Raw genomic sequence first — 12928 nt, forward strand, 5'->3', positions numbered from 1 at the left:
AAAAAAAAGATTTTCAGTGGTGGCTGCCCATAGGCTGAAACTTCAGTTTACAAAGTTGCTACCATCATAATAAAAGAAGTGGGAATGTGTAGACAGCGTCTCTCACGTGCCACACGCCCACCGAGCCCAGTACAGCTATGAGTGCCAGCATCCTACTGCGCATGGACCACGCTAGCCCCATGTTACTGGTGAGGAGGGCAGTGCCCCGCCCAGGGAGGGCACTGGAGGTGCTCAGGGACACACAGCTGGTCCTCAGTGAAGCCTTGACTCTACTGACTCAAACTGTGAGCGCAGGAACTCAGCTCTGCCGCTCCCGGGCCAATGGGTCTTAGACATCTGTACATCAGTGCACAGGAGTCACCCAGGTGCTTGTTGACCTGCTGGGACCCGGGGGTTTGGGGGTGACATGCCTTTTAATGAGCAGCTCTGGTCACTCCAACAGGGAGTGCTGTGGGCATTGCTCTGAGAAGCCCAGGTCTCCGGCTGACAGCGGAGGGTCTGGGAAGCTTGTAGAAGGGGAACTAGGAGCTATGGCAGCACGGCTCTGCAAGACACATGGTCTCTGAAATCACCTTGAGTCTGTGGGAAATGAGTCAAATTAAACATTCTTGTGAGAAGTGAATATATCAGGTGAGCCGAGGCAGTGCTGGGCCCCAGAAGAGCCATCAGTCTTTCGGGGACGGCTCTAGGCCTCCGTGCAGGTGAGCGTGTGGGAGGCCCAAGGCTCCCACCCAGTCCCCTGCCCCTGCCCTGAAGGTGAGTGTTTGCGGGCGGGCCGGGCTGTCCAGGGCTGAGCCACGAGGAGAGTGAAGTGAGGCGCCCAGATGCCCCAGAAAGTCTGGAGGTCTCCCCAAACCCTGAGGATGGGGGGCGGGGCCGCTGCAGATGGAGGGGCAGCAGGAGGGCAGCTGAACCACCCCCCAGGATGGGGAGGCCACCTCTCCATCAGTCACCCTGACAGGATGACAAGGACTGTAATTTCTCCAGCTGCAGCCTCCGGGGGAGGGAAAAGGCCCGTCACTCTTGAGAGGGTGAGTGACCAAATGCCTGGCCATCTCACGTGTCCGGAAATGGGCTGGACCCATGGCAGGGGTGGAGCTCACCTCCCAGTCCCGAAGGACCTAAGTCATGGGGGTGGGAGGTGGGCAACAGATAGGGTAAAGGCTGGAGGCTGGGCAATGCTCCAGAGGCCAGATGCCAGGCCTAACCTGGCCGCTGTGCACAAGCATGTGGTGAGTCGCTTCAGTTGTGTCTGACTGTTTGTGGGGGGCTGTAGCCCCCCAGGCTCCTCTGTCCAGGGGATTCTCCAGGCAAGAATACTGGCATGAGTTGCCATGCCCTCCTCCAGGGTATTGTCCCAACCCAGGGATCAAACATCTGTGTCTCTTACATCTCCTGCGTTAGCCGGTGGGTTCTTTACCACTAGTGCCACGTGGGGAGACCTGGCCACTGTACCCCGGGCACATCACTGTCCCCTGGCGGGCACATCGCCCCACGTGGAGCCCTCCCGGGTCTGGTAAGGGCGAGCGGGAGGTGGACTCCCACTCTGCAGCCAGACAGGCCAGGCTCGGGTCCCCAAGCTGTCATTTTCAGCAGGGTGACCTTGAGTGAGGGTCTTCGCCTCCCTGAGCCTCGATGTCCTCATCTGTCAAATGGGGGCAATGATAACTCGCCCGCCCCATAGGCAGGCGCCCAACGCCGTGCAGACTCGGGAAGGGAGAGCTGCGATGGTGCACCAGCAATGCTACAAATCATCGCGCTGTCTCAGCGGAACGGACGCCTCAGGGCCTTAGTTTTCTCTTCTGGAAAACGGCAGAGGCCCAGTGAGCTGATCCTGAACCCTGATTCTACGAGGGGGAAGATTCTTGCTGGTGCTGCAAGCATGGTCAGTGTTAGAAACCCTTCACCCAGATCCACCTGGTGCGTGCTGGGACCTACCTGGCTGGGCTCTGGTCGGGGCTGGAGTGGGGTGGAGGTGTTGAGGACATACTAAGGGTCTGGTTGAGCTCTTCAGTTGGCACCCCCCTTCCCTGGAAGGCTGTGGGCATCAAATGGCAGTGGATGGGGTGACCTGGTGGAGGGGGTACGGCTCTCTCTGACCACATGGCACAGCCGAGGGTGGGGGTGCTTGCCACTGAGCACCACATGACCTTGAACTTCTACTAGCCTGATGGAGGCCACGTCCTGTGTCTCCTGTGTCCACCGGCACAGGCGCGCCTGGGAAGCCCCTCCAGGCCTGGATTTGACTCGATGGATGGATGACTACTGCATGCCATGGAGACCACACTAACACCCAGGTCACCAGGATGGCTGCACGAGCTGTGTGACCTTGGGTGAGACTCTCACCTCTCTGAGCCTCATCTGCTTGTCCGCAGAAGGGAATCACAACAGCCCCTGGCCCTGGGACAGAGTGACGCCGTGGGCACCAGGCACTCAGCAGGGCCAGCAGGTGGTGGCAGCCACCCCACCCACCCCTGCCCAGACCCTGAGGGAGGCACAGACCCCCACCCTTACCTGGATGAGGCGACCCTGCTCGCTCTGGAGGGCGCTGAGCCCCTGGCCCAGGGCGCCGTGCCCCTTCCGCAACCCGGAGCACTCGGCCTGCAGCTCCGAGGCCCGGGCGAGCAGCCGAGGGAGCTGATCCGCCAGCGTGTCCAGCAGTTCCTGCTCCTGCTCGCCCGGCAGCCGTGGCTCGGCCTGGCGCTGGCTCAGCGCCTGCAGCACGGAGGCCTGGGCGCCCTCCAGGCGGGCGAAGCCGTCAGTGAGGTCAGGGCACCGCGGGTCAATGAGGATGCTGAGGCGCGAGCTGTCGGCCCTGTCCACGGTGACCAGCGCGCTGTTGGCCCCAGCCGGCCCGGTGCTGACGACGGGCGGGGGCGCTGTGCCGGGCGCGCGGGCGTGGTTCAGAAGCAGCACGGTGCCGGTGGCCGCCACGGCCAGCAGCACGGCGAGGGACAGCAGCACGGTACACAGCACACAGCTGCAGCTCGGCCGCTGCAGGCCAGCCCGGGTGCATGGACGCAGACAGGACAGAGGGCAGGTGGGAGAGAGAAGGGACAGCATCAGGGGCAGGCCCGGGCCTCCGGCTCCAACCCTCGGGCGGGGCCCTCTGGCCTTTGTGAAGCCTGGGTGAGGCTCCTTCTGGGAGACGAGGGAGAGGAGTCTCAGAGAAACAGAGCCCCAGAAGGGAGACAGAGAAACAGGCCCGCACCGGCCGCCACCAAAGACGGCAAGAGAGGCAGGGAGACCGAGATGGGGATGGCGACAAGAGGAACCAGGGCAGAGAGCCAGGAGATGGAGAGACAGTCCCTTCTCCCTCGCTGCCCCTGCCCCCAGCGGGCACATCACCGCACATGGAGCCCTCCCGGGTCTGGTAAGGCAGAGCGGGAGGTGGACTCCCACTCTGCAGCCAGACAGGCCAGGCTTGGGTCCCCAAGCTGTCATTTTCAGCAGGGTGACCTTGAGTGAGGGTCTTCGCCTCCCTGAGCCTCGATGTCCTCATCTGTCAAATGGGGGCAATGATGACTCGCCCGCCCCATAGGCAGGCGCCCAACGCCGTGCAGACTCGGGAAGGGAGAGCTGCGATGGTGCACCAGCAATGCTACAAATCATCGCGCTGTCTCAGCGGAACGGACGCCTCGGGGCCATGGGCTGCTGTCACTGAAGGTCTTTTCAACCCAGAGCACCCACACCCCGTGTCCTGAAGCCACTGCAGGCCCACGAGGCTGCCGTGAGTCCCCAGGCTGGGGGTGGCCTCCTGAGCACCTCTCCACCCCCTTTCCTCTCCTGCCTGCCCTTCCTTCCTCCCCCTCTTTCACAAAGCACCCCCTCCACCCCCTGGACCCAGTGCAAATTGTAATTAAAGGAGGCACCATGATGGAACACAAATCCAGACTCACTGGCCCGCATCACTCATGGCCCAAGGGAAGCCTGCAGAGCAATCACAGCCTTTGACACACGGGGACACTGAGGCCCACAGAAGGCCAGGGGCTTGCCCATGGTCACCCTGCAGATGTGAAGCTGGGCTAGGACTGGACCCCCCACCTCCCGCCTGTTCCCGGGGCCAGGAATGTCCAAGCGCTGAATTTTCCCCACATTTTCAACTTTCTGAATCCAAGAGGCATCTTTAAATGAGTTAGTATATTAAAGCACTTGGAGCTACGCCTGGCACACTCTGTTTGCGCAATAAATATTAGCGGCTTTTATCATCTCATGATCAATGTGCACAGAGCGTCTGGAGGTGTCGGGTGTTTTATTTTCCACCCAAAGTGCTATTTCTGTGTCATTGATGCTAGAATGTCCCTTCCCCCCACTCTTTTTTTTTTGTCTCCATATCTCAACATCTCTGACATATGGGAGGATCTTACAATTGTGATTGACAACTTTCTTTCTTGGTGATACATAAAATAGCCTCTAGGGACGTCCCTGGTGGTCCAGTGGTTAAGACTCCATGCTTCCACTGCAGGGGGCGCAAGTTTGATCTCTGGTCAGAGAACTAAGATCCCATGTGCAGCAGGATGCAGCCAAAAAAAAAAAAAAAAAAAAACAGCCTCTTATACAATGTTTTTCTATGAGAAAATATAGTAGAGCAAATAGCTACTTTTCCTTAAATTCAAATTCTACAAGTAACTCCTGAATCTCCCATTTGGCACCAGAGGAGGAGGGGGTCAGGGGTCTGTGTTGTTGAAGAGACAAGGGAGAGGGTTCCTTAGCCTGTCCCTGCAGTGATGAAACTCAACATTCTACCCCACCTCTCCCCACACCTGCCCAGACATGCTGGGATTCCACACAGTGGCACGATTTACTCCAGCCAGACCTGAACACGTCAGCTTCCCTCCGCCAGCTCTACACAGGCTGCTCCCTTGGCCCGAGGCATCAGCTTCCCCTCCTTCTCTTCCACAGCGAAACTCTCTTTCTTCAGGGCTCAGCTAGATGTCACTTCCTCCAGGAAGCCTTCCTAGACTGTTTCCTCAGCCCTCCTCCCAGTTTGGGTGAGGCTCCTCCTCAGTGTTTCCACAGTCCTTGCTCCCCCCTAACAAATACAGTCATCGCCTTTGACTGTATTCATTCACTCAAACATCCATTCAGTATTACCTGGTGTTCCCCTCGAGCCAGGGTCCAAGCCAGTCCCTGAGGGGTAGCAGTGGACAGCCATGCCAGCCTTGCCCGTAGGGACCTCGTGTCCCATGGACTATGACTCTTACCCTCTTTGGGGGCATGATCCCCTTGGAGATGATGTGGATACAAGGGAAGCTAGAATTCTGGGGCCTGCAGAGCCCAGGTCTAGGAAACCTGCTCTAAACCGTGAGCCCCACCCTCCCCCAAAAGGCATAGAGCGGCTGGTTGTTGGATGGGTGGAGGGCAGGACAGATGGGCTAGGTCATTTCTCCATGACCTTGTTGGCATGGGAGGAGGTGAAAGCCCTGGGACCCATGGTGCTTGGCAGGGCAGAGGGCCATGACCTCCATGCTGAGCCCTGTGCCCACCCGGGATGGCCTGGCACAGAATGAAGGCTGCCTCCAGGCTGCCCCAACCTTGCCACGAGTCAGCAGGATCCACGGGGCGGGCATTGCATTGTCACCGCTACCACTTGAGCTTATGCTGTGTTCCCACCACTGAAACCTCCAAACATCCCCTTGTTGTGGTTGGTTACATTTTGCAGATGGGAAAACTGAGGCTCAAAGAGAGAAGAGCCTTGCCCAAGGTCACAGGAACATTTGAACCCAGCCCTGGTTGACTGGGTTCAAACCCATCACCCGTTTGGGCGGCTGTTGCTGACCATCCGACCACAGTCCTGCCTTGTGGGAAGCCTGGCCAGGGTTTGAGACAAAGCCCTGTGTCAGCTAGTGAGTCCCTGTCAGTCCCCTCCCGGACTCCATCGCGAGACACCTTGCCCCGAGCAGCTCTGAGTGCCGTCCTCCACAGGAGAGTGTTAAGGTCCCCAGCTGGGGAGGCAGAGCGGCCAGCCACGTCCCCCGTGTGCGTCCCCAGGTCCTCTTGGGCATCTGCTTCTACCCAGGCCCTCGGTCCCTGGCGGGAAGGCCAAGGGCGCAGAGGAGGGGGCACGCTGGAGAATGCTGCAGGGGGTCCCCCTGGGGGAGGGGGACGCCAGAGCCTGGAGATGAAACCAGCCACTCAGCAGAGGAGAATCAGTCTTCAGAGATCACCTTAAACATGAAGTGCTGTTCGCTTTTATAGGCTGCAGTTTACGTGCCTTGCAAAGAAATCTATCCGAGACCATAAGGGGGGCTTCGAGTGCGAGCCGCCCAGTGGAGCGTGCGGGGGGCTGGCATTTAACTCATCAGCCCTTGGCCGGGGCGGAGTGGTGCATGCCTGGGGTCCCCACCTCCCAGGGGCAAGGAGCCCGTAGATTGGGAAAGTATCCCAGGTCCGGGGTGGGGGGCATACGAGGAACCCCAGGGTCTGAGACCTGCTGCTGGGGCTAAACACCTGTGCCAGCTTCCGGCTAGGGGGGATGTGGCTTCGTCCCCTGCATGAGCCCTAGTGCGGGCCCGCGGTCCAAGGCGGCCCAGGACGCCCCAGCCAGGGTAGGACACGGTGGGCTCACGCCAGGGGAGGCAGGAGGAGGAAGCCCCAGAGCTGCCTCATTAGAGGGGCGGCAGTGTCCCGACTGCCTCCTCTGAGTCCTCAGCCTCCAGGGACAGCCACGGGGTCTGGCTGAGACTAAGAGGCTCTGGAAGAAAGGGCTCCCGGTGCACTGCACCCCACTTCTTGTTTTTTTTTTTAAGGCCGTACTGTGCAGCATGTGAGATCTTAGTTCCCCAACCAGGGATCGAAACTGTGCCCCCTGCACTGGGAGTGTGCAGGGGGCCACCACCGAGCCACCAAGGAAGTCCCTTTCCCTGTTTTTATAAGGGAGCTGGGTCGTGGTCCCGTGAGTAGGCTGAGACTACACTCCTTGTAGCAAAGTGGGAAGAAGAAAACCTCCCCCAGGGGGAGGCCAGGCAAGGTGAGATCCAGGTGCAAGCCGCCCCCAGCCCCCATCTCCTAGGAGCACCCCAGCCCCAGAAACACACGGTGTGGGTCTGCGTTAGGAAAGCCAAGGTGCGGCAGTGTGGTCTGAGCCTGGCAGAGACTCAGAGTTGCACCTGGGCTCGTGGATCGTTGTGAGCGGGGCAGCCCAGCCCCTGCCCAGCCCAAAGACCCTGGGGGAGACTTCCTCCTCTCTCCCCAGGAACACACATCTGCTCCCCCAGCCAAGCAAACAGCGCCTGACCTGGGCTGGGCTCTGATGCTTTGGCCCTGGCAGAAGGAGCATCCCAGAGATCCCTTAAAAAGAGGAGGTGGTTGTTCTGCTCAAAATTCTGGTGGGGGGTGGGTCCCAAAGACTTAGGAAGAGGGCTTGCTGGCTCACTCTATGAGTCCTAGGGGAAGAGTTCTCTGTCTTGCCAGGGGCCTCTCCACATGACCCACGCTGAAGGCCATCTGAAGCCTCAGGCCACCAGGAAGGCCCCAGGAGACTGGCCAGAGGTGTTCTAGGGACAAAGAGAAGGGTCTGGGAACTGCCTGTATCCACCCCTCCCAAAGGAGCTGAGCCACCAGAGAGCACCCAGCTCTGAGTCTATTTCCGATGAGGGAGGGTCTCTTGATATGTCCTGTGAGGGTCTTGCTCACCCTCCACACCCCCCAGATCTCCAGGCCTCCAGCCCACTGACCCCTAAACCAGGCTCGTTCCACCTCAAACCTGAGCCCTCCTGAGAGTTCCACCCAGGGATGGTATCAGCCTCACCAGCCCCCTCCAAAACAGGGGACCTCCCTGGGCTCCCCTCCCTCACCCCCACCGCCAGCCAGCACCTGGCTGCGTCCACTCTTACCTCCTCGAATCCCCAGGGCCCCTCTGTTCCTATGGCCCCCCAGCCCTGATCTGGTCCAAGCCGCATCGTCTGCTTTAAAATCACCGCAACCATCTCCCCGTTAGCCTCCCCACCTCCTCCCAGCCCTACCAACCAATACCCCACCCAGAGGCCCAGGACCCTCCTGATGGCAAAGAACCCAGGACGCTCCGCTCAGACCACTGCGGGGCTGCGGAGGCCTCAGGAGCAGGTCCCACCCCACCCCCAGCCTCCGCTATTGCCCCCTCCCCCCATCCCCACTCCTGCCCAGCTCTCTCCAGCCGCCTGCCTGCGTGCTAAGTCGCTTCAGTCGTGTCCGACTCTTGGCGACGCTATGGACCATATCGCCCCGCCAGGCTCCTCTGTCCACGGGATTCTCCGGGCAAGAACACTGGAGTGGGTTGCCATGCCCTCCTCCAGGGGATCTTCCGCATGCGGGGATCGAACCTGCATCTCTTAAGTCTCCTGCATTGGCAGACGGGCCCTTTACCACTAGCATCACCTGCATTTCCCCCAGCACACGCTGGTGTCACAGGTCTGACAGACACTGTCCAGCTTCAATGCTAAAGTGGTCTCTGACCTCCCACCCCAGCCTCCAGCCTCCTCATCACCGCCGCACGCTGGGCTGGGGGTGAGCTCCATGGGCAGGGGCCCAGGAAACAGAAGGAGAAAGGAGTCCTTGACTGGCAGGCCCTGTTCTCTTCCGCCTCCTTCCCTTCCAACCCGGACACAGTGACCTCCACCCAAAGCCCAGGCAATCAGGACAGAGGCAGCATGGTTTTCTTTATACTGCCCATCGTGGTTTGTCATAATCCCATGATGCGAGTGTGTTCTTCCCAAGAGACTCTAAGTTCCCGAGGCACAGGTTTACAGCTGTCTCTCCTAGAAGAGGGAGCGACTCTATAAATAGCCACTGAGTGAATTAAATGCAGCAGGGTTTAGGTTAGACATCAAGAAGAACTTCCCAATGAGAACTGTATTCCCTGTCTGGAATATTTTTCAAAGTTTTGAAAATATCAAGAGACACTGCCTGGGATGGTTCAGAGGTTGACCTCCCTGTGAGGTGGTTTGAGTCAGGGATTGCTCAGAAATGAGCCTCCCCGCCCCCCCCCACCCCCCTGCAACAAGAGGAGATAGTTACAGGGTGACTTTCTGCCCCACACTAGAAGATTAGGAGAATCGTGACTATTTCTGGGTCCTTTTATCTGAGCAACTCTGAACTCCTGGCAAATATCCCACCATCACCTGCTGCCCTAAGGGTGTGAGAGCCCCTTGGTTTCACAGGGGGAGAAGTGAAGCTCTAATGAAGTTGGCACCTTGTGCAAGGTCACTCGGCAAATGAGGAGCTGAGGCTGGACAGGCCCAGGACACAGCCGGCCCGAGGCTGTCCGCAGAAACAGCAACACTTGGATGTAGGCCCTTCAGTGGCAGTGGGTACAGTGTGTGCCCTGGGGAACCACGCACTAGGTACCAGAGCCCTCTCCTCGGGAATTACATAATGTGCCCGAGTGGGAGGAGCCAAGGGCAGCCAGCCTCTCTTCCCTTAGTCTTACCAACAAGGCTCATCGGCCACCCAAGTTCAAGTCCTGGCTGCAACTCTCAGCCTCAGTTTCCTCATCTATTTAATGGGTCGATCATTCCTGCTGCCAAACTCCTAGAGTGGTTTGACTAAGAAACGAGAAGTTATGCAGATGAGCACAGCTGGCACTCAGACTGTGGCTTTGGGGCCTTTTCTGGAGGAAGTGCCTTGTTAGAGAACCTCGATCAGAGCCTTCTGGAGGGAACTGGGTGGTCATATTGCTTTCCCTGGTGGGCAAAGAGGCGATCAGGACATTGACAGGCTGGCAAAGGGGTCAGGCTGCTCTGAGAACCACCTTCCTCAAGGGTGTACAGTGCTTTACAGTTTGCAAAGCACACCAGTATTTCACTCAACTCTTGTTAAGTCCTTGTGAAGTGAGGAGGAAGCAGTGATTGCTGTTCCCATTTTACAGATGGTAAAGTCCGGACTCAGAGAGGGGACGTAACTTACCCAGTCACAAAGCATGTCAGTGGTGGAGATGAAACTGGAAGCGATGGACGCCAGAAGGCCGGGCCCAAGGGAACCCTGGCTCCCTTTTGACGGTGGGCACAGGAAAGGGCTTGCCTCCTACCTGAAGCTTCAGACAAGCCTGGAGCTGGCAATGGGACAGCCTGTCTACATGTTGGATCACCAAAGGGGTGGAGTGAGAAGGTGGTGTTTGATATTGGCCCAGGCCACTGGGACCACAAGCTCTTGGCAGCCTCCGATGCCAGGGGCAGACAGCTGGGCTCTGGCCTGGTGGCAGTTGCAATATATACCCCACGACGCAGCAGAGAGGCCAGTGCTGACCCAGGAGGCCTTAAAGCCACATTTCAAATAGATCCCCCAGAAGCGACCTCCCCTTGAGACACATCAGCACTCGCTGCTCTCCCAGCTCCTCCTGGCTGGGTTTCATGCAGTTCAATTCAGCAAAAATCCCTCAACTCCCAGTCTGAGCTGCATGGAAAGATAGGAGCTTGGATCCAGGGTGAGACCCCAGGATGGGGGCCCAGAAGAAGCATGTGTCCAAAGGGAGCTCCTGCTAGAGGAGGGACCAAGGCTAGGGACCAAGGCAGAGATAAAGGCAGCTGAGTGGCACAGGCTAAATGCTGCTGGGAATCAAGGCAGAGCCTAAGGGGCATCAGGCATCAGGGAGGGCTTCCTGGAGGAGGTGGCATCTGAGTAGGTTTTGAAGTATATGTAGGGTTTCCCTGAGTGAAGCATGTGTGTGTGTGTGTGTGTGTGTGTATGTGTGTGTGTTTGGGGGACGATGAGGTAGCAAACTTTTGGAAACAGGCAGTCTGGTGTCATTTGCTTGTTGGCAAATGACAAGCAGTCAGTACCTGTAAGGGGGCTCACAGGAAAGGAGAATGGACCAGGATGCATTGGGAGAGGCATGGAGTCAGATCTGCTTTGAAACTTTGCTCTCCTGCTAACATGCTGTGTGACTTGGGTGCATGCCTCGACTTCTCTGCGCCACCATCCTCCTGCAACAAGGGCACGTGCACCCCTGCCTCCCCACCCAGGCTGCTGCCGACAGCGAGGGTGTGCAGACGGTTGGGAAAGGGCTTTGCAAAGTGTGGAGGCATGTGGCTCCAGACAACGCTCACTCAGGCTGCTGCTCCCGAGAGTGAGGGGCCCGCCAAGGCCCGCCCCTGCCACCCCCCTCCTGCCTCTGCAAACAAGAACTGTTCCTTCCCCAATGACATCTGTCTGGGAGAAATTTGAAATTTAAAACGGGCAGCTCCATTATTTCCTCTCCTTGGCTAGCAGACCTCGGCATCTCGCCTGCCTGCCCCAGTCCCTTGGCAGCCCAGCCTGGGGCGGCCCCGGGGCTGCCCTCCACTCGGCTTCCCATCCCTAGCCCCCTCTCCGGCCAACCCTGGAGCTCTGCCCTCACCCGCCTTCCAGTGCACAGCCCTGGGCATCCTCCACGGCCCCCTGAAGAGGCAGCACAAAGCATGGGATGAACAGACCTGCAGCCCAAGGACCCGGGGTTCAAATCCCAGCAGAGCCACAGGCCTGGGGCAGAAGCAACTCTCTCTGAATCCTGCTTCCCTTGTCTTAAAGCTGGAGAATCACAATATCCAGTGTTCTTACAAGAGGCAAATATTTATTGATCCTTTGCTGTATGAGGGTAGGGATAGGCTGGCTAAAGTGTGAGGATTCAGAGGAGATGAGGGGGAGGGGTCGCATGCCAGGTGCCTGGCACGGGATGCTACCCAAGGTGGGATACTTGGTAAATGTTCAGATGCCCATTGTAGAGATGAGGAAACAGAGGTTCGCGCCCAAGGGCTGGTGACATTGTGAACTCTATGGGTCCCTTACTTTCTCTGCGCAGGCGTGCACCTGAGTCCGTTGGAGGAGCAAGGGGGCCCCTGCAGGGGTGCCGCCCCCATCGGCAGACCGAACCCCAAGTTCAAGGGTCTCCCCTGGAGCCAAGGAGGGTGCCCGCCCCAATTCGGGCCTGTCGAGCCTCACGGGAGGTACGCCCCAAACTCCAGCCCGGGTGCCCAGCCCGCGGGTCGGAGCCGCCACCGCCTCGCCCACCGCGCGGGACCCCCGTGTCCCCACGCCCTGGGCCCGCGCGTACCTGCGGCTTGTCGCGCGGCCGGTCCTCAAGTTGGGAAGCGCCGCCCATGGTCTTCCACCGGTCGTTGACCATCTTCCGGCAGGACCGCTGGCGGGGACGCTGGGCGAGGCGCGCCGCTGCGGAGCGCAAAGGCGCCGAGGTGGGCGCGGGCTCGCTCTGTTCGCTGGCTTCTCGCCTCGGTGCCCCGCACCTGGACGGCCCGGGCCAGCGGGCGGGTGTGCGAGTGTGTGTGTGTGCGTGTGTGTGTGCGTGCCGGCGTGTGCTCGGGTGTGTGCGGGCGACAGCGGGAGCGGGAGCGCGAGAGCCAGAGCCGCCGGCCGCCCGCCGCCCGCCCGCCGCTCGCGCTGCGCGCCGTCCCCGCTCCCGGCTCCCGCGCCTCCCCTGCGCGCTCCTCCCTCCTCCCTCCCTCCTTCTCAATCTCTGTGTCTTTTTTGTCTCGGACTCTCTTTGCCTTTTATTGCTCCCCCGCTCTCCCTCTGATACACACGCACACACCGCGGACGGCGATGGGGAAACTCCACCTCCCCAAAGGCTAATTAATAGAGAAGAGGCGGGCCGGCAGAGACCCCCGGGGCCAGCCCGGGAGGACAGCAAGGAGCCGCGGGCAGCCCTCCCCTCGCCGGGCCCGGAGAGGCTTGAGAACCCCGGGGGCCTCCTCCTCGCAAACTTCCTCCCGGGCCGGACCCGCGCCAACTCACCGTGCGCGGGAAGCGCGGCGCCGGGCAGGCCCCGGGGGGCGTCCCCGGGGGGCCTTCGGGCGTCTCCAGGGAGCGGCGCCGCGCTCCTCCCGGCCCCCTCAAGGCTCAGGCGCTCACCCTGAGACCCGGCGGGGTCCGGGGGTGGGGGCCAGCCGAAGGGCGCCCCCTGCGGGTGTCCGAGATCTGAGTCCGGGTCCCGGGGCAAGTGCGCCCAGGCCCGGAGTCT

The 12928-nt window shown here is 59.9% G+C and overlaps 1 protein-coding gene across 1 annotated transcript in view; it reads right to left on the reverse strand.

Moving 5' to 3' along the window:
- FIBCD1 (fibrinogen C domain containing 1) overlaps positions 1-12076 on the reverse strand; it is a 30804-nt gene extending 18728 nt beyond the window's left edge. Inside the window, exons 1-2 of the mRNA XM_040225404.1 lie at positions 12005-12076; positions 2515-2994 (exon numbers count right to left, since the gene is read on the reverse strand). Coding sequence (XP_040081338.1) covers positions 2515-2994; positions 12005-12076 — 552 coding nt within the window. The remainder of the gene's footprint in view (positions 1-2514; positions 2995-12004) is intronic.
- Positions 12077-12928: the final 852 nt, after the last annotated feature.

This window comes from Oryx dammah, unplaced genomic scaffold, assembly GCF_014754425.2.
Source record: "Oryx dammah isolate SB20612 unplaced genomic scaffold, SCBI_Odam_1.1 HiC_scaffold_25, whole genome shotgun sequence".
NCBI lineage: Eukaryota > Metazoa > Chordata > Mammalia > Artiodactyla > Bovidae > Oryx > Oryx dammah.